General features: G+C 40.5%; 1 protein-coding gene across 8 annotated transcripts in view; it reads right to left on the minus strand.

Moving 5' to 3' along the window:
* ADAMTS6 (ADAM metallopeptidase with thrombospondin type 1 motif 6) overlaps positions 1–18168 on the minus strand; it is a 321406-nt gene that overhangs the window by 14090 nt on the left and 289148 nt on the right. For 7 of the 8 annotated variants that reach the window (XM_045494590.1, XM_045494585.1, XM_045494539.1 and 4 more), the window contains one exon: positions 2810–5963. The exons of the other annotated variant lie outside the window; for it this stretch is intronic. In XM_045494590.1, the coding sequence (XP_045350546.1) occupies positions 5854–5963 (110 nt within the window). In that variant the 3' untranslated portion in view covers positions 2810–5853. Of the gene's footprint in view, positions 1–2809; positions 5964–18168 lie in introns of those variants that run through there. 8 annotated transcript variants of the gene reach the window in all.

Genomic DNA, 18168 nt, shown 5'->3' on the forward strand with positions numbered 1-18168 from the left:
GAGCTTTCTCTTGTGTTTGGCTGCTAACTGCCATTGCAGACACCATCCATCCTTGAATTTCTCTGACCTTCATTTTCCTCCTCTCCCCATGAACTCTAACTACATGCTTAGAAACCACTCTGGGTCCCCACATATAATTTTGTCACCAGACATAGGAATTTTCATAGTGAACACCACCACCGACAGAGACAAGAGCCCAAAGTTCACCCTTCCCTGACCCCTGAAATCCCTCCCAAGGCCTCAGGCCCACTGTTTCCCAGGAAGAAGGACCCCATTTCCTCTGGTCTGGGGAGTCATTTTCTCTCTGGTAGAGGAGCATCCTTCCAAATTTCCCAGTCCTTGATGCAGACCAGGCAGCTCCCTTTCATGTGCCAAAGAGGTGACACTCCCCTCACTGGTTCTGTGACCCCCTAGCAACTTATTCAACCTCTCTGAGCCCAGAAAGGCTTGTAAATAGGGATTGGCAGTATAGTCCTCATAGTTTTGTTGTAACCCATTCAATGAGAAAACATACATTTAGTGTCTAGCATAGAACCTGCATACAACAGGTACCTAGCAAATAATGGTTGTATAAATAAGTGACCTTGGTTTGTGCCACTCTCTAGACACAGAGTGGACTGGCTTTGGTCTAGACCTTCCTGCTGACACATTTGCTTGGGATTTTAGGGGCCTCATCTCTACTACTGCCCTGTGGGCTCATAAGGTAGCCTGCTATTCACAAATGCCCTTGCTGGGGGAAAAAAGCAGACCCTTCCAAGAATTACATTGGCCTTGAGCTAGTAGAAGCTACTACTGTTGAGCCACTGACCTGAAGGCAGTCTGACTTTTGGGAGGCCTGCAGCTGGTGGAATAACTTGCCCCCTTTTATGTGAAACCCAAGTTCAGGTATCCAAGTCAAGGTCCAAGAAGAGATCTCTGGATTGAATTTCACAAACCTTAAGGTTTGGAGCAATAAAATCTGACTGGTCAGGCATGATGTTCCATACCCTGAGGTGACTAAGAATATTCAGGCTCCCTAATTCTTGGGTTTGGGACATCAGGTGCTATTTGGCCCTTGTGTAACTACACAGCATTGTTCTAGCAAAGATAGATATTGCCCTGGAAATTATCTTTCATCATCTATGCAGCTCAAGGTTTTCAGTGGGGTTTGGGGAGCCATCAACCAAGAGACAATACAAGCTTAACCTTGGTTCTCTGACAGAGTGGAGCCAGCCCTCAAACTGCCGTTCGACTTTGGGCCTCAGATACCATCTGTGGATGAAATGAGGGACAAGGAATGCTAGAAATAACCCTCTGAGAAAAAAGATGGGAGAAAAGACCGTTTTCCTTTTAAGTTACAGCTTGAGGTTTTCAAGGCTGAGGCACAAACCATTTTGAACAGCTGCTCTTTTCAAAAACATATGTTAGTTTATTCCACACATTCTGATGATACGAATGAGAAAGAATTCCAAATGCAGCTTATCTGTCACTTTTTTATTCAGTGACTGATCTTTTCTCTTTTTGCAACCAGTTATTTAGAATTTTCTAGTCCTCCTGGGCTGTAACTTTTTTTTTCTTGCTGAATTACATTTTCCCTTGACTTTTCAAAGTAATGAATCTTGTCCTAGCCACACAAATTCACATTTTTGTTACAAAGATCAATATCCGACTTTTCTTCCTAATTCACTTGAAAAATGTCAAAAAATGCTCCTTTTGGAGCATGAAAGCTGAAAGTCGATCCTGGTGCTCTCTAGAGACTGGTAGAATCTCCATGGAGAGCAGATTGTCCTTCGAGTCAGTGCCCTAAGTAGGGTAGTACCCTTTAGATATTTCAGTGGGAGAAAACAATTAACTAGAAGCTTAAAAACAACTGTAGATGAGAAGACAGACTAGCATCTGTGGAATCTAAGCTAAGGCAAACCTCATTTTTTGGTATTTCCCCCTCCCCAGCCCCTAGCAAACTACTCTTTGCAAGTGCAGTGGGAAGTTAAAACAGTTGGTTCCAGAGTCTTCTCATTCACTGAGGATTCATAATACTCCAACCACTTCTGGCTCCTAGAATGACCTTGGAGAAATACTCCCCAAGACTATCTGATGGCGGCACCTGATTTCTTCAGGTGAGGTGGAATGTGTGTGCGGGTGGGTATGGAAGGAAGGAAGTGGACTAAAGCACAATCTGCTTAGGTATTCCACATCTTCTTATATAATTGATGAGACTGTCATTATGAACATACACAAATAGCTAAGCATGCAGAAGGGCCACCTTTATGTTAGCTGCTGAGTTTCAAAAACTGCTGAGTTACCTTTGCATATGATAATAATACCCCAGCTCAGCGATGGCTGAACCATTAGTTCAGCCTAAGAGGAAATGTCTGAAGGTGGAAAAGTATGCCCTTCATGATTCTATGCTCCCTGCTGAATCTGAATAGAAAAATCCTTCAAATATGAATAGTTTTGTTCAGCACCTTTTCCACAATAAAATATCTTGCATCCTCTTCTATGTGAAAGCATTTACATGGAAAGCAAAAGAAGGTGGGGGCAAAAGAGTCATGGGTCAATCTGGACTTCTTTTCTAGTGCTAGAACAGCTGACTAGTGGCATCTGGGGACAGAGCTCCACCAGGAATATCTAAAGCCCTTGTATTTAATATTACTGAAATACAAATATATGCAATTTCTGAAGAGTGTAATAAGGATGCATACAACAGATTATCTCTATCCTAGATGCTATCTGGAGAATTTGGATAATGTAGTGTGGTATTCCAAAGGAAAGATCCTCCTACTGAAAGTTTCACACCAGCTTTTCAGGGAATAGACAACCTTCATCTGAATCATTCTTACAAGCTGAATTTTTATTTTCACTAAATTATCTATGTTAAAAAAAAATCTGTGCCTGGTGTGGAATTTCACTCCATCAAGTGTTACAATGACTTTTTCATTTTCGTTACAAGCAGGAGAATGAATGTAGGACAAGTGTTAGGAAACATGGCAATAAATTAGAATATAATTTACAAAAGCAAAAAAAAAGTAACAGTGTACCACATTAATACTGAGTATAAAATAATAAGCAACAAATAATCACAATAATACAAAGGTAATTTCATTCTGTATTATTAAGGATACCTATGTGACATTCACTCCAATAAAATTCCTAATGAAATGGACGGTTTGGGGAGTTATATGTATCTCAAGGGCTTTAATCAGTTGGGTAGATTTTACCTTTCCTTTTTGGCAGGATATTGTGCTGATGGCAGATACGGTTCTCAGCCATAGGGCACCAATTTCCTTGGGTCTCTCTAAGTAGTCCGTATAGCACGCTACTTTCGGAGGGCCTGCCACGGTGGCTTAGCCTCCACTGACAATCCTATTGCTATTATTTAGGAAGAGAGCATCATGTAGCCACGTGGTTGACTACAGAGTAGCAGCGGTATTGTGATGTGCTGTAGAATATGATGTGTTCCCCCACTCAGGGGAAACATTCTGTGCTTGGTTCCTTCTAGCAGAGTAATCCGATGCTGCGATGCTGCTCCTGGAAGCTCTCTACTCCTGGCCTTGGGACTGGTGCACACTCCTGAGGGAACACTAGCTGCCCCTTCTTCTAGGGCCAGTCAAGGTGGCCCAAGGCAACAGTCCTCATGATGTTAGTTTCCAGGTGAGGTGAAGAATAGACTCAAGTTAGTCAATTAAGAAATCTTTTTGGAATAAAACCATGAGCTGATATTTATATTTGGGGAAAGACAGGTCCTGATGGCAAACCTATGCCTAAAATGCCACAGAAACCACCCATCCTTTCTTTATTCCACCAGGGCACATTAGCACCAATTTAACCACTCTTTACGAGGGACCAAGTGAATTCAGCGCTGGGGGCGCGCTGCTCATGGGCTGCCTCCCCCTTCACTGAATAGATAGCACACTGGCTGGTCTTCTAAGAGCAGTAGAGAGAGCGGCCCTGGCAATTTTTGGGTATCGTCAGTAGCTTTCTCTGGAAAGCTCAGGGACATGAGCTGTGGTGTCGAGACAGAAAGCAGGTGAGAAAATATTGATGACCATGACTGAGTGTGCAGAACAACAGCCCGTGCTGACTGTCCATAGCAAACCTGAAGGTTAGGTTGGTTTTTGAAGTCTGTGAGTCTCTTTTCCTTTCTGAAAAAACCTAATCATCTACATTAGGTCATGGTGTAGGTGAAACACTGGACATGTAGTATGAGAGCACAGTGATGGATTGAAGTCGAACATACTCTTTAACTGCAAGTAGCATCTTTACAAAGTAGCCATTTGGTTGGAGTTTGAGGTGTTCGTGTAGCATGGTGTACACATCGTGTAGGACACAAAGCACATTCATCAAGAACCTGCTGCAAGCTACAAGTGTTCAAGTACAAAATATATATAAGTACCCTCTTCTTTTTTGCTTTCTTTTAATCTCGCTGTTGAATCTTTTGATGAGCATGACATGAAACTTGTGGATAGGGAAACTATAAGCTAGTCAATTTAATTTAGGATTCTGGATTTGATTCTAGAATTTGACTTGCCCAAGAAACTTGGTTTCACATTTTATTGCCATTCAGAGTATCCATAAAAAATACAAAATAGTTGGTTGAGTGACTATTAAAATTATGCTTTATGATCTCTAGGCTTCATGAGTTTTTCTTCTTTGGTTGTTATCCCTTGCCTACTTTAAAAACTCACAGAAATAGCACATTTATGTGCAAGCACACTCATCTACCCACACACTCAAAAGCGCCCGCTCACACACACACACTTGCTCTCATATAAATAAATGCCCTTCTGCCATATCAAAGAAGGGACATCTGGAACCCATCACAATTGTCAGCGAAAGGGTCTGCCTGGTTGTTGCCGAGCCAGTCTATCTTTTGCACGGCATCATTTCAGTAAGCTCAACATGCATGCAAAAATCCAACGGGGCAGAAGCTGTCCTGTGGCCGGTGAGGTTGTAAACACAACTGAGCTGGGGTGACTCACATAAGGACTCAGGCATCCTGTGTGATGGCAGCAAAGGGCCCGGTTCTTCAGTCTCTACCATACCCCAGGTCTGGCTTCTGCATGAAACTGAAATGTTTTTCTCTTAAAGTTTTAATGGAAATCTCAGCTTCACTTGCACAATGGCAAGTTGGCCCCAGTCTCTTAGCACAGAATTTATAGACTTGCACGGCCGCAGTAACTGATGCGCTGCCTTAAACTGAGTCCTTCCTTGTTGTTCGGTTTAATATAGTTTATATATGGCTCACAGCAGTGTTCAGAACAGGGGGATTAGTCCTAAGGAAATTAAGTGGAATGAAGAAAAATAATACAAACTTTCATTACTTTTGATTTATAATTGCTCCTTAAATTACAGTTAAAAGCCCGTTTTAGAATTTAAATTGTGGTGCTGTTGTATTGAGATAAAGTATAGTAAATATTTTTAAGCTATGACTTAAGATTTCTGAATCTTCTTTACTTCCATAGTTGACCAAGTCATAACAGCTACATTTTAAACGGTTTTAAATACAAATGGATTCAGTGTCATTGCTAAGTCCATAATAAAAATTATCTTAATGGTCCAAGGAGGTAAACAGGCTATTGGATTTACTCGAAAGAACACAAACGCTCCACAGTAAGCAAGTCTCCCTGTGTTGTTTGGATCTCTCCGATCTGGCATTCCCTCCTAATACCGTGTCCAGCACTTTGGATCAATAAATCCCACTTCACAGAAGTTAAAATAATATTGAAATCCTGTCAGCTAGGGCTGACCAGTGGTTACGTTTTCCACAGGGTAATGCATTTGCAAGGACATCAATCCTCTTCCTCTGGGTGGCTCTCTTTGATGGACGCATTTCCACGATGAAATGACAAGGCTCCCTCTCTGGCTCTCCACGGGTCAGTGTCCTTGGCAGGTCTTACAACACATCTGTCTGAAGTATGCTCGACTACAGAACTTGAACTTGAGCACCAGCGGGCAATACGCCACTTTGTTCACATCTTTGCACTCTAGCGAATGGGGGCAGAAAATGGAAAACAATTAGAGGCACATAAACAAGTGCAGAAACAGGCCAGTGAGGCTCCACGTTCATATCCAGCAAGGACCCCCTTGCACCAATCCACCTTGGCTTCCACGTCCATGTGGTTTTTGTTTTTGTTTTTAAGCATACCCTGTATGGTACAGCCTACCAGCAACATTCTTTTGATACATTTTAACACAATTTTTTTAAAAAATGGTTGCAAGGCTTTTCTCCCAGACTTTTACAAGTATGGTGCATGCCCACTGTGTCTTGAAAGAATTACCATTTGTTGGGATAAGTGATCACTTTAGACAGCTTGGAAACATGAGTCATTTTTCTTACAGCGCTTTTATTGCTTCTTTCTCAAGGGTTATTTTATTCAGCAGTGCAAGGTTATCCAAAATCAAACATGAGTTGCATTGTTTGATACCAAAGTACACATGTCTCCAGAGAATCTGTGCATCTGTGAGGCGTGGGGATGGGCCTGGGTGAATGAAAAGGATTGCTGACAGTGGCCTAGATTCAGCAACTACACTAGACAAAGAGGAAAACTTGGAGGGGTTGGCCTCAAATGGCAGCAGTCTGTGGGTTATGGAAACATGTAGAAATGTCTTTTTTTAATTTGGAAGTGAGACATGGCCTTCTTTTTTCCTATGTGTATTTTCTCCTCAGTGCTAGAACTGCCACAGTTGAGGTCTGCAGTTCTTGCAGCCAGAAGGTGAATAAATGATTCTTTCTCCATCTCCCCTTGAGACTGGTTGCAGAAGATGGGGCGAAGGGGCCAGTGTAGAGAAGGGGACACCGGCCTTTGATCCTCAGCACCCCTCTCACCCCCACATAACCCCACTGCTGCTAATAATGATATTCTTCTGTAGTCCTCTGGTCACTTTTATCTGGGGATTTTAAAATACTTTGTAAACCTAGTAATTAAATTTCCATATGCCTCCCAGAATCAAAGTTCCACCCTCACTTTTCCAGGTGGTTATACTGAAGCATCCTGGGTAAATTACTGAAGGTAATTAGAATCAGGCAGAACAGTGGGTGAAATTCAGTGTAACAGGACAGTTGTGTTGTTGCTTGTTTGCTTGCTTGCTTGCTGGTTTATTTTCATGTTTTTTCCTGGCTTCAGAAATCCACTGAACATGTAAGAAATCAATACGTGGTACATAAGCCATAAGATAAACCTGAGAAGTGACATGCGAAGGAATGGGCAAGCTTTCAGTTCTTATTACTGAAAAGTTAGGTAATAATGTTATAGACCTCATGTTCCAGGCTCTTTCAGGGAAAGACTTAAATTTTATTTTATTTTATTTTATTTTATTTTATTTTATTTTATTTTATTTTATTTGTATTTATAATTCTGGTGGTTTATTGATGATACATGCAGGTGTTTCATTTAATCATTATCAAGTTATAATTTTATCATTACACACAACTGACTGTTTTCAAAGTATCATGTATAGAAGACCCCTTAATCAAGGGGTAGAAGTGATATAGCTTCACCTCAAATCTATAATTGTACATACATGAATTAACCTTACATTGTTGGAATCTTCCTGGGGGTGCCTAGTTCTACTAAACACTATTCTTGACAATGTAAGTATTGGTCTATATTAAAGACTTAAATTTTAAACTGGAGTCCTCAATCATCTGCAAACCTAAGCTCTGCCACCATCAAACTCCCTTACTCATGATTTGACTAGCAAAGAGTAATAGTCAGAATTTTGAGTAGAACATTTCCACAGTAGGATTCTCAATACATTTAAGTTTTGGCTGAAAGAAGGGAAGAAAGACAAGAAAAAATTCTTTAAACTCTGCACTAAAAAAAAAGAAGTCAGATGATTTTTGATGAATCAAGAATGAATTTGAGATGAAAAGATCTCCACATATTTTAATTTGGAGGTCACTTTGTATTTTTTTTCTTTTTCTCTCTGTCATAACCAGTAAAAAGCAATCAAAACAGGTTTAGACTAAGCATAATTGTGTAAAAAGAAAAAAAAAGTGTTATCCATGTTACCAAGAGCGAGATTTTGTCAAGGGTCAAGGTAACGCAATTATTAAAATGATGAGAAGGGTGCCTGAGTGGTTCAATAGGTTCAGTGTCTGGCTCTTGATTTTGGTTCAGGTCATAATCTCATGATTCATGGGTTCCAGCCCTGCACTGGGCTCTGCACTGAGCGTGGAGCCTGCTTGGGATTCTCTCTCTCTCTCTCTCTCTCTCTCTCTCTCTCTGTCTCTCCTCTCTCTGCCCCTTCCCCATTCATGCACGCTCACTCTCTCTCTTTCTCTTAAAATAAATAGATATAAAATAAAATAAAATAAAGAGAAAAGCTAATACAGTACCACTCATCTTTAATCTAAATCGTCTTCATGAAGCATCGGGCCAGCAGAGACCACCCCCCTCACAATCTGCAGCAGCGCTTGGTGGGACAGCTTCAAGTACAAAGTAAATGTTAGCTTTGGTCTTCTTTGCCAAAATATAAAGATGATTTGGTTGACAGACAGATAGAGGAGGACTGGTTGCTTTAATAGTACAAGGAAATAAGATTAGGGGCTAGACTGTCCCGGTTTAATCCTAGTTTTGTCATTTACTGGCTTTACGACTCTGAACAAATAGTTCAGCTTCTCTGTGCTGGAGCTGCCCCATCTCTAAACAGGGACGATGAGAGTTCTCCCTTCCACATGTAACATGTACATCCTGTGATGCCACTCAGAGCAGTGTACAGGATATCAGCACTTGATAAGTGTAAGATAGTGACTTAACTATTTTTGTTACCACTGGTAGTTATTACCTCTTACCACCTGATGACAGTAAGTTGCCCTCTGACTTTCTCAATGAGGATGCAATATTTTGATTACTAGTGAGAAGGTGCTGTCCTATTGACACAAGTCAGTATTTTCTGGGGTGCAATTTTATTGGGAGACTCATCACTCCATTTTTGGAAGAGTTGCTGCTGGTCCAGGAAAATTCTGAGATGAGCAAAATACAAGCAAATTCACAGATTCTTCTTTTAGATTTAGACTTGGGAATCTGATTATAAACAGCAGATAATAAATAATGAATAAAAAATATTCGTAAGTTGTTTCTCCCTCCAATCACCCCTCCATTCACCCATTTAGGCTATTACAAATCTAAGTCAGGATTCAGCAACTTAAGTGGGTGCTTGAAATGAGGGTCCTCTCCTCTCCTCAGTATGCCAAGGCCCAGAGCGCAGTATTTGGCCAGGAGCAGGGTGGAGCCTCGGGGTAGGCTAAAAACCGGCTGTAGGGTATCCCTCTCTGAAATTTCCAATACCCCTCTCAAGTTTGTTGTCAATTAAGTTGATTCCATTCAGCTTGATTGAAAGCAGGAAGTCATGTGGGTCCTGGGAGCAGAACCAAGCTTAGGGAGGTAGTGACTCTTGAGGAGTGCACCAGACTCGCCTGCACCAGAAGTATAAGACAGTGGTGACGAGTGGCAGATCTGGAGTCGGCTGCGCCTGGGGGGTAAATTCTGGAGCTGCTACCTCCCAGTATTTGGTTGTCCTGGGCCAGGTTCCATCACCTCTCTAAGCCTCAGTTTCTTCATCTGTGAAGTAGAGACTGTGACAAGACCTGCTCACAGGATGTGGTGAGTGGGGCTCACATGGGTGCTTACAAAATGCATGGCCGTGGCACCGGCACAGAGGAAGCACTCAGCCTGTTAGCTCTGTTACAATTTTCACCAACACATCTGCCTCTGAGATCAACCACCATGTATTGTTTCTCTGGGATCCCTGTCAAAATGTGCATTAGGCTCTCAGGAAGGGTTACACACTGGCATGCATAAGCAAATTAACAAAAAGATATTAAACAGAGAGCAGGTAAATCATGATGAGAGAGATGGGGAAAAGCCAGCACTGGGGACTCCAAGGCTGGGACCTTGGGCCTTGATGAGACATTCAAGTGGAGACACTGGGGCTGTGTGAGGACACAGAGCCTGGAGTGTGGGGAGCTCTCCCAAAGGAGGGCCCCAGTGGAAGCTCCTGTTCCTACTTCTTGGTTTTGCCTTCTAAAGACTGCCTAGATAAGAAGAATCAGCCTTTGGACTCACGGAAATTATTTATCAGAGAAGGTAACCATAACTGGTCTTTCATTCTCTTAGTCTTTTAAAGCCACAAGCGCTTAATCCAATAACAATCATCATGTTAAAAATAATGTATCACATGCCTCCCATGTACCAGGAAATGCCCGTGGTTTTATATATTTATATATTGAACGCTTTTATGTATAATAAACCATCAGGTTTATAGAGATGGCAAGACTGAAGCTCACAGAGGTTAGGACACTCATGCTGGTCACCCAGGTAGTCGGTTTAAGAGCTGGGGTTAGGATGCTCGGCATGAAACTGCAAAAAAATTTCTACCTGTAAGGCAGACCCTTGTCAACCCTTGGTGACATCATCATCAGAAACGCTTTGATCAGCATCATCATGCTCTGCCACCATGGAAAAAGGGGAATTTTTAACAAATATTTTATTTTTAAGCAATCTCTATACCCAGCCTGGGGCTCGAACTCACAACCCCCCAAAACAAGAGTAGCATGCTCCACCAACTGGATCAAGTGAGGCCCCTGGAGAAGGTGACTTTTTTTTTTTTTAATTTTTTTTTATATTTATTTATTTTTGAGAAACAGAGTGACAAAGTGTGAGCGGGGGAGGGGCAGAGAGAGAGGGAGACACAGAATCTGAAGCAAGCTCCAGGCTCTGAGCTAACGGTCAGCACAGAGCCTGATGTGGGGCCTGAACCCACAAACTGTGAGATCATGACCTGAGCCGAAGTCAGACGCTCAACCGACTGAGCCACCCAGGCGCCCCGGAGACTTTTTTTTTTTAATGTTTATTTATTTTTGAGAGAGAGAGAGAAACTGCGAGTAGGGGAGGGATAGAAAGGGAGGTTGACACAGAATCCAAAGCAGGCTTCAGTCTCTGAGCTGTCAGCACAGAGCCCTAAGCGAGGATAGAACCCACAAATTGCGGGATCACAACCTGAGTCAAAGTCAGACACTTAACCGACTGAGCCACCCAGGTGTCCCAGGCAAATGTTTTTTAAAAGCAGTTCTAGGTCACAGGTATTCAAAATGGCATGAATGCTTTTCTTCGGCTTTACTGTCCTCCTTCAATTGTGTAAAATGACATGAGTGGAAGGTGATTTGAGTTGCACCATGGAGTTTTAAAGCTCCACTATTACAGAAAGCTGAACATAATCTTAAATATATTAGTAGCAGTATTAAATTATACTGGGGCATTCAGCCCATCTGCCACTTTTTTTAGCTTACCTAGAGAGTACTGATGTGTTGAGCTCTTGGACTGACTCATTGACATTCTGCTCATGTAGTCAAGAAGGCTTTAATTACAAAAATTATTCACTAGTCTGCTTCATTCTCAAAGCCATTAAAAATATGAAATAATGTAAGTGATGAGTCACTAAATTCTATACCCGAAACTAATATTACATTGTATGTTAACTAACTGGAATTTAAATAAAAACTTGGAAAAACAATGAAATAATCTCACCCTTGAGCCAATACACAGTACAGATCACATTTGTGGTAAAACCATTCTGGAAAAGTTGTACATAAATTAAACCACAGTTTCCCATTGAAATCAAAACAATAATAAATGTTCTGTTTTAGTTTCTGAATGATCTTCAGTATGTGCTGATTTCTAGCTAATCTCTAAAATATCTAATAATTAAAAGTTTCTCTATACTTAAGTAATACATAACCTGTAAATAAACTATTCTACTAGGACAACTATGAAAAGGAATCCTTTAGTAAGAATCTTTTTGTAACATGATTACCCTGAAATTAATCTATTTGGAAGGTTTTGTCTTGACTATCGTATTTTCTTCATGTAGATACACCTATATGTATTGCTTTTGAAGTAGTGGTATCTAAGCCAGCAGGGTCAAGGATTTTAAGGTGAAGGCTTAATTTTCTCTTGTGCTCTCATCATGTACCAGCTAAGTACTCTCCTGGGAAGAGAAAGAAAAGACACTCTACCTTTTCTCTTGTGAGGCCATTGGAAGGGTGAGAGGTCCTTACTGTGTGGCTTCTAGGGAATATTTTGTGGGCCTAACTAGTCTCTCCTTTTTTTGCATCCTACCTGTCCCTGAAAACAAAATTTCACTTTACCCAAGTCCAAAGATTTCTAGTGGGGAAGGCAATTTGTGGGGTATTCCTACATTTTTCTCAGGGACGCTTGGGAATATATTAAGGGCTGAAAGCCAACCCCTAGGCCCTGCGATATGAGCCAGACCCATAAGTAACCTGCCAGGTATGCAAGAGTGGGTCTCACTGGTAATCTGGGTTTTGGTAGACTTGAATGATAAAATAAGACAACCTGTTTCATGGCAACACATGAATCTACTTATCATTGATGTGCCAGTGGGTTTTTCCACAGGTGCTTTACATTAATCTTTCAAATCTTCGACCCAAAAGACATGATTTCAAAACACTCACAGTGAACAGAGGCTTATGAATTTAGGATGCAATTGGATTCAGATTCATTGTGACTTTGAAGGCTTCACTTGGTCCAAGGAACACAAGAGCAACTCCTGAAATGTTGTGCTCTTGCATTTATTTCCTGAAACGTCACACAGCCTGGCTAAATTATATCGTTGGAGTGACCTGGGGTATACAGGGACATATCCTTTCATGACCAGGTCGGACCATTCAGCATCCTTTTTTGGCGAATGCATGCCCTGTGTGCCCATAAACTCTTTATGAGATTTAGAGGAACACAGTAAGTAGACAGTTATGACTTAAGCACCTTAGGGTCTATCTTTTGGATTACAAAAGTACAACCAGCTGTGCCTTTGTCAAACTGCCCAGAAGATGCAGAGCCTAGTGAGAAGTGAGATGGCAAAGGCTGTACGTGTGAATGTGTGGGTGAGGGATGTGAACTCAGTATTACTTCTGAAAAAATTGCCCTTGATATTCTACATATTCAGACTGGAAAAGGGTGAAATAATAAGTTTCATTTGGGAACCTGACATTATTCATTGCAACGGGAACAGTCCAGCAACTTTTCATCCTTGAACAAGGTGGTATCAACTGCGAAACTTGATTCCAATGTCATTTTACCATGGGCTAAGCCATTACTTTTTCTCTTTGCTTCCTCAGTTTCTCTTTTCCCAGTCTTATTCCCTGAAAGCCACCCACATTCATCCTCAAGGTGGTATAATCCCAGCACAAATCCCAGGGTTCCCTGTAAACCAGAGAGCCAGGAATGTGAACCTGAGTGGTAAGGTGCATTATGAGCTCTTTAAAATGGCAAAGGGAAAAAAAAAACCTACTCTTCCTCACCTCCTTCAACTCAGAATCTTCAAATGACCTTCATTGTTCCTTTCACTGGTTTTAATACAATGGGCACCACTTTAAATCTCAAGTCCAGTAGTTGTTTTGTTCTGGAGGTCCTATGAGGTTTCTGGAGCTGCTCAGGCTTTCTCCAAGTCATTCACTTGAGGGACACGGAGACCAACCAAAGCCACTACTAGCCTAGGTTGGTAAACCAATGTACACTAACCACGCCTTTCCTGGGTTGGTTACCAGCTCAGGGCACACCATGAATTATTAGCTGGCAGCAATAAATACTAGCTGACAGATTGCCTTGTACTATTGAGAGACAGAAAAGACTCACCATATAAACTACAAGGGAACCTGAAACTGCATAAAGATGAATAAAATGGCATTTGGGATAGAATTTCAGGTAAGCTTGAGTAGGCTAGTCCCAGCTGCCAGATGTACTTTAAAAAATTACTCTGAGTGGTACTTCAGATGCAGTGATACCCAGTGTGTCTAAAATTCACTCCCAGCAGCAACGCAGTGTTATCCTCATCATGGGCAGTCTGTCAAATTCAAGCCTATAATGCTTTAACCCTTCACTGAAGCCTTACAAGCATTAAATACTAAAGCAGACGTTGGATATGGCACATTTTATCTCCCTTCTTCCTTCTCCTAGTCCCGTCTTACTATTTACTATTTACTTTTTTTTTTTTTTTTTTTTTGAGAGAGAGAGGAAGAGAGAGAGAGAGAGCATGAGCAGGCAAGGGGCAGAGAGACAGAAGATCTGAAGTCGGCTCTGTGCTGACAGCAGAGAGGCTGTGGGGTTCAAACTCATGAACCACGAGATCATAACCTGAGCCAAAGTCGGACATTTAATTGACTGAGTCACCCAGGTGCCCCTGACTATTTACTTTTAATATCTTGATGTTCCACTTCCGAATTTCTCTTATTATTCTTTGTTGTCTTAACCTCACTCCATTTCTTCAATCTCTTTCCATTGTTTATTTTATTTTTATTTTTAAAAATCTTACTCAAATTCCATTATTTTATTATGGCATTTGGGGATGAGTGTATTTTTAACTTCCCTATAGAAGCCTAACTTCCTTATTGTGATTTATAGTATCCAGAAACCAAAATCTACATGGGAGTCATAGTGGATACCTCCTAATCTCTTATCCCTGTGTCTAACTGTTCATCAGGTTCTTTTTATTCTCCCTTCCATTTTATTCTTTTTTTCCAATTAATTACTCCCCTTTTGATTTATACTCTATCTACTTTGATTCAAGCCTTCGTCATCTCAAGCCTGGACACTTAGAATAACGTTCTAACTCTTCCTCCACACAAAGTTGACCTCCCTCTGCCCCTCCACACTCCTGCCACCCTGAGCATGTCACTCTTCAATTTCCTTCGCTTATTCCCTAGAACTTAAGAGTCCTAATTGCCTTCCACGGCATTCAGGGCCCTCCAAAACCAAATCCCTGACTCTCTCTCTTTGTAGCCACATCTCCACTACCTCTCATCTGCCAACCCACTGCACCCATACGGAACTACCTCCATGCCCTGATGACTGAATACACACGTCCTCTGCCAGGGATCCCAGCATCTCCATGTGTTCTTGGCAAATTGTTTCATACCTTCCAGTGCCCTACTCAAGCTTGTCTTCTCCACGATGCTTCTACTGATTACCCCTCTTCTGTGTACTCATGGTAATTTCTTTCTACCCTGTTAGAGTACTGCCTATACTGTGAAAATTATTTGTCCCCACCCCTGCTAAACTGTGCTCCCTTTGAGGACAAAGACCGTGTCATATTTCTTTCATAGTCTCAATGCCTGGCCCTTTGTCTTGCTGGCCCTGGCTTGCTAAGTAAATAATAATGGTTGGGTGAATGGAGGACATTATTTAAAAGCCATTACCTTGAGGGATGGACAGATAGATATATATGTGATAAATCAGCTCAGGAAAATGTTAATGTTGGAATCCAGATAGTGGGTGTTCATTGTAAAATTCTTTCAACCTTGCTGTTACATTTGAAATGTTTTATTATTTTCATAATAAAATGTTAGAAGGAGAACCAATTCCTAAATTGTGGTTGTTAAAACAATTCTCAAGATTCTATCAATGGTCCATTTCACCCATAGAGACCCCACTAAAAAACTGTATTTTAGATCCCAAGGGATCTCCCTTGGTCTAATTCTGTCTTGGGGTAGACCTGAACTGGTTTCACAGTAGCCTCCCACTAAGAGTCAAGAGAAGGGGAATAGGAAGTCCTCTTTCAACCTCCTGCAGCAACCAGAGCTTACTCCTTCCCTTACTACCAGATTTCCCTCCCAACTCTCCCTTAGCAACAGGCATTTCTTTTCTCCCTGACCTGATTCCCAGAAGCCATATTAGATTACTCTTACATTACTTTCATGTAAGAGCCTCTTCTCTTTTGAAATCCATATTATCTGTCCATTTCATATCTCTGTTAATGATAACTTACGATTTAATGCAACTGTTTCATCCTCTTTTCCCAGGGTATATATGGGTTATTTTTCCAAGTACACATTACAGCAGGTTCACAGATCACTTAGTCTATGAAGTTGCCTTGATCTAAAAAGTTAAAGTCACTTGTCTTCCATTTGAACTTTTAGCACCGTGTCAACTGCTCCACATAACACTTTCTACCTTCCTTCCTTTTCTTTTTTTATTTATTTATTTATTTTTTTTTTTAATTTTTTTTTTTCAACGTTTATTTTTTTTTGGGACAGAGAGAGACACAGCATGAACGGGGGAAGGGCAGAGAGAGAGGGAGACACAGAATTGGAAACAGGCTCCAGGCTCTGAGCCATCAGCCCAGAGCCCGACGCGGGGCTCGAACTCACGGACCGCGAGATCGTGACCTGGCTGAAGTCGGACGCTTAACCGACTGCGCCACCCAGGCGCCCCTCTTTTTTTTTTTTTTTTTTAAATATCTTCCGTGTAAGACTATGAACTTACAAATGCATTTGAATTTTCCATAATGAATGGAAGAGGCTGGCCACAGCAAGCATTCAATAATTAGTTGCTGATGAAATGAACAGATAGTTTCAGGTATTTAAATGTATTCAACATATGCTACTGGGAAGCCAAAGAGAACACAAAACAAGTTATGACAGACATATCCACTTTAAATTTAATTTTGTAAGAGAGTGATCCTCTTTCTTTTCAATGACTCAGCAGCTTTAGGGACTAACAGTTCTAAGATTAGTCATATTTTGCAGGATTAATAATTTCCTAAAAGTTTCCTTCTTTACTAAATGGGCTAAAAATTCTGTCTTGACTGCTTACTTCAAATTAATATTAATGAAAAGTGATTTGGCCAGGCAGATTAAATGACCATGAGGTGCTTCTACAAATAATTTAAGAAACCTCAGATTAACACCTATCTATTTTAAGAGAATTTCTTTAAGGCAGAAATAAGTCCAGTTACAAATGATATTTTGCCCACTCTGAAAACTTTGCATCACCAGCTATGACGCTTCTGTATAATAACTAACCACTACAGAAAAGTTTTTGGAGAAATCACTAAAATGCCTAAAATAAAGTTATATACATAATTTCAACATCTACATTGCTGTGAGCATGTTAAAAAACCAATTCTTTCAGCAATGACTAAGCCTGAATCTACTGAATCAGGATGATGGTCATGCTAGAAAGAGTTGCTACTTCATAACCAGAAGCTCTGTTTTCATGTTAAAATACCCTACTTAATAAGTGAATTAAGAATAGCATAAAAATGTAGTTGAAACTGACATGCCCTTGGGCTCTGCCAAATCTCAGTTCAAATCCTGCGTCTACTACTTCCTAGTCTTATCATTTGGGCAAGTCACTATCCCTCTCTGTGCCTCAGTTTCCTCATCAGTAATACCAACTCTTGGACGGTTGATGACATAATTATAACATGCGTGCGTGCGTATACACACACACAGAGGTATTTATGTATATGAGATATATAAGGTGGATAATAAATATAAAGGGCCTACCCATAATACCCAATACAGAGTAATTTAATATGATAGTTACATCCTCTTTTCCACCTCAACCTTTTATCTTCCAACTCAGAAAGAAAAATAGACCTCCAGACCTATGTGATTGACTGCTAATAATTTATAATGGATAAACAATTTATAATTGTTTGATGCAGTCTTACACAAGAAAGATATTTTTATTTAGATTATTTAAAAGAGATTGTTTTGCTAAGGAAAATACTTAGGTTTATCATGGATTTTGAGTCCTTCTCAAGAGAAGAAAAGCTCAATTTCTAGAATGACCATTACTGAAGGGACAAAAAAGTAGATGACATCAGAGCCACAGATTTTGCAAATTAAAATTATGATTTTGAATTAATGTACAATAAGGCCATACTTATCTGAAAGAGTAAATTATACAAAAAGGATTTCATGTTGAGGCTTAGATATAAAAACCGGTATATTTGCAAAGTAATTTCTCTGTATCCTGTCATACAAGATGATTACTCTTCCTAAAATAAAATATCTAAGGAAATATTTTAAAATAGTGAATGTAATTGAAAAAAATTTTTTCAATGTTTATTTAGTTTTGTGAGTGTGAATAGGGGACGGGCAGAGAGAGAGGGAGACACAGAATACAAAGCAGGCTCCAGGCTCTGAGCTGTTAACACACAGCCGAAGTCGGATGCTTAACTGACTGAACCACCCAGGTGCCCCAATAGCGAATGTAATTTTTTTTAAAAATCCTTTAAGTTGGAGAAATTTAGTCAAAAGGAATAGATCTCTTTTTAATAGGCTCATGAGCACATAATTTTCATTTGAAAAATATTAACAAATTATTTTCAGGATAGTTCTCTACTTTTGTTTTAAGCAGAGCCCCATAACCAAGTTTCTTACAT

This window comes from Leopardus geoffroyi, chromosome A1, assembly GCF_018350155.1.
Source record: "Leopardus geoffroyi isolate Oge1 chromosome A1, O.geoffroyi_Oge1_pat1.0, whole genome shotgun sequence".
Classification (NCBI taxonomy): domain Eukaryota; kingdom Metazoa; phylum Chordata; class Mammalia; order Carnivora; family Felidae; genus Leopardus; species Leopardus geoffroyi.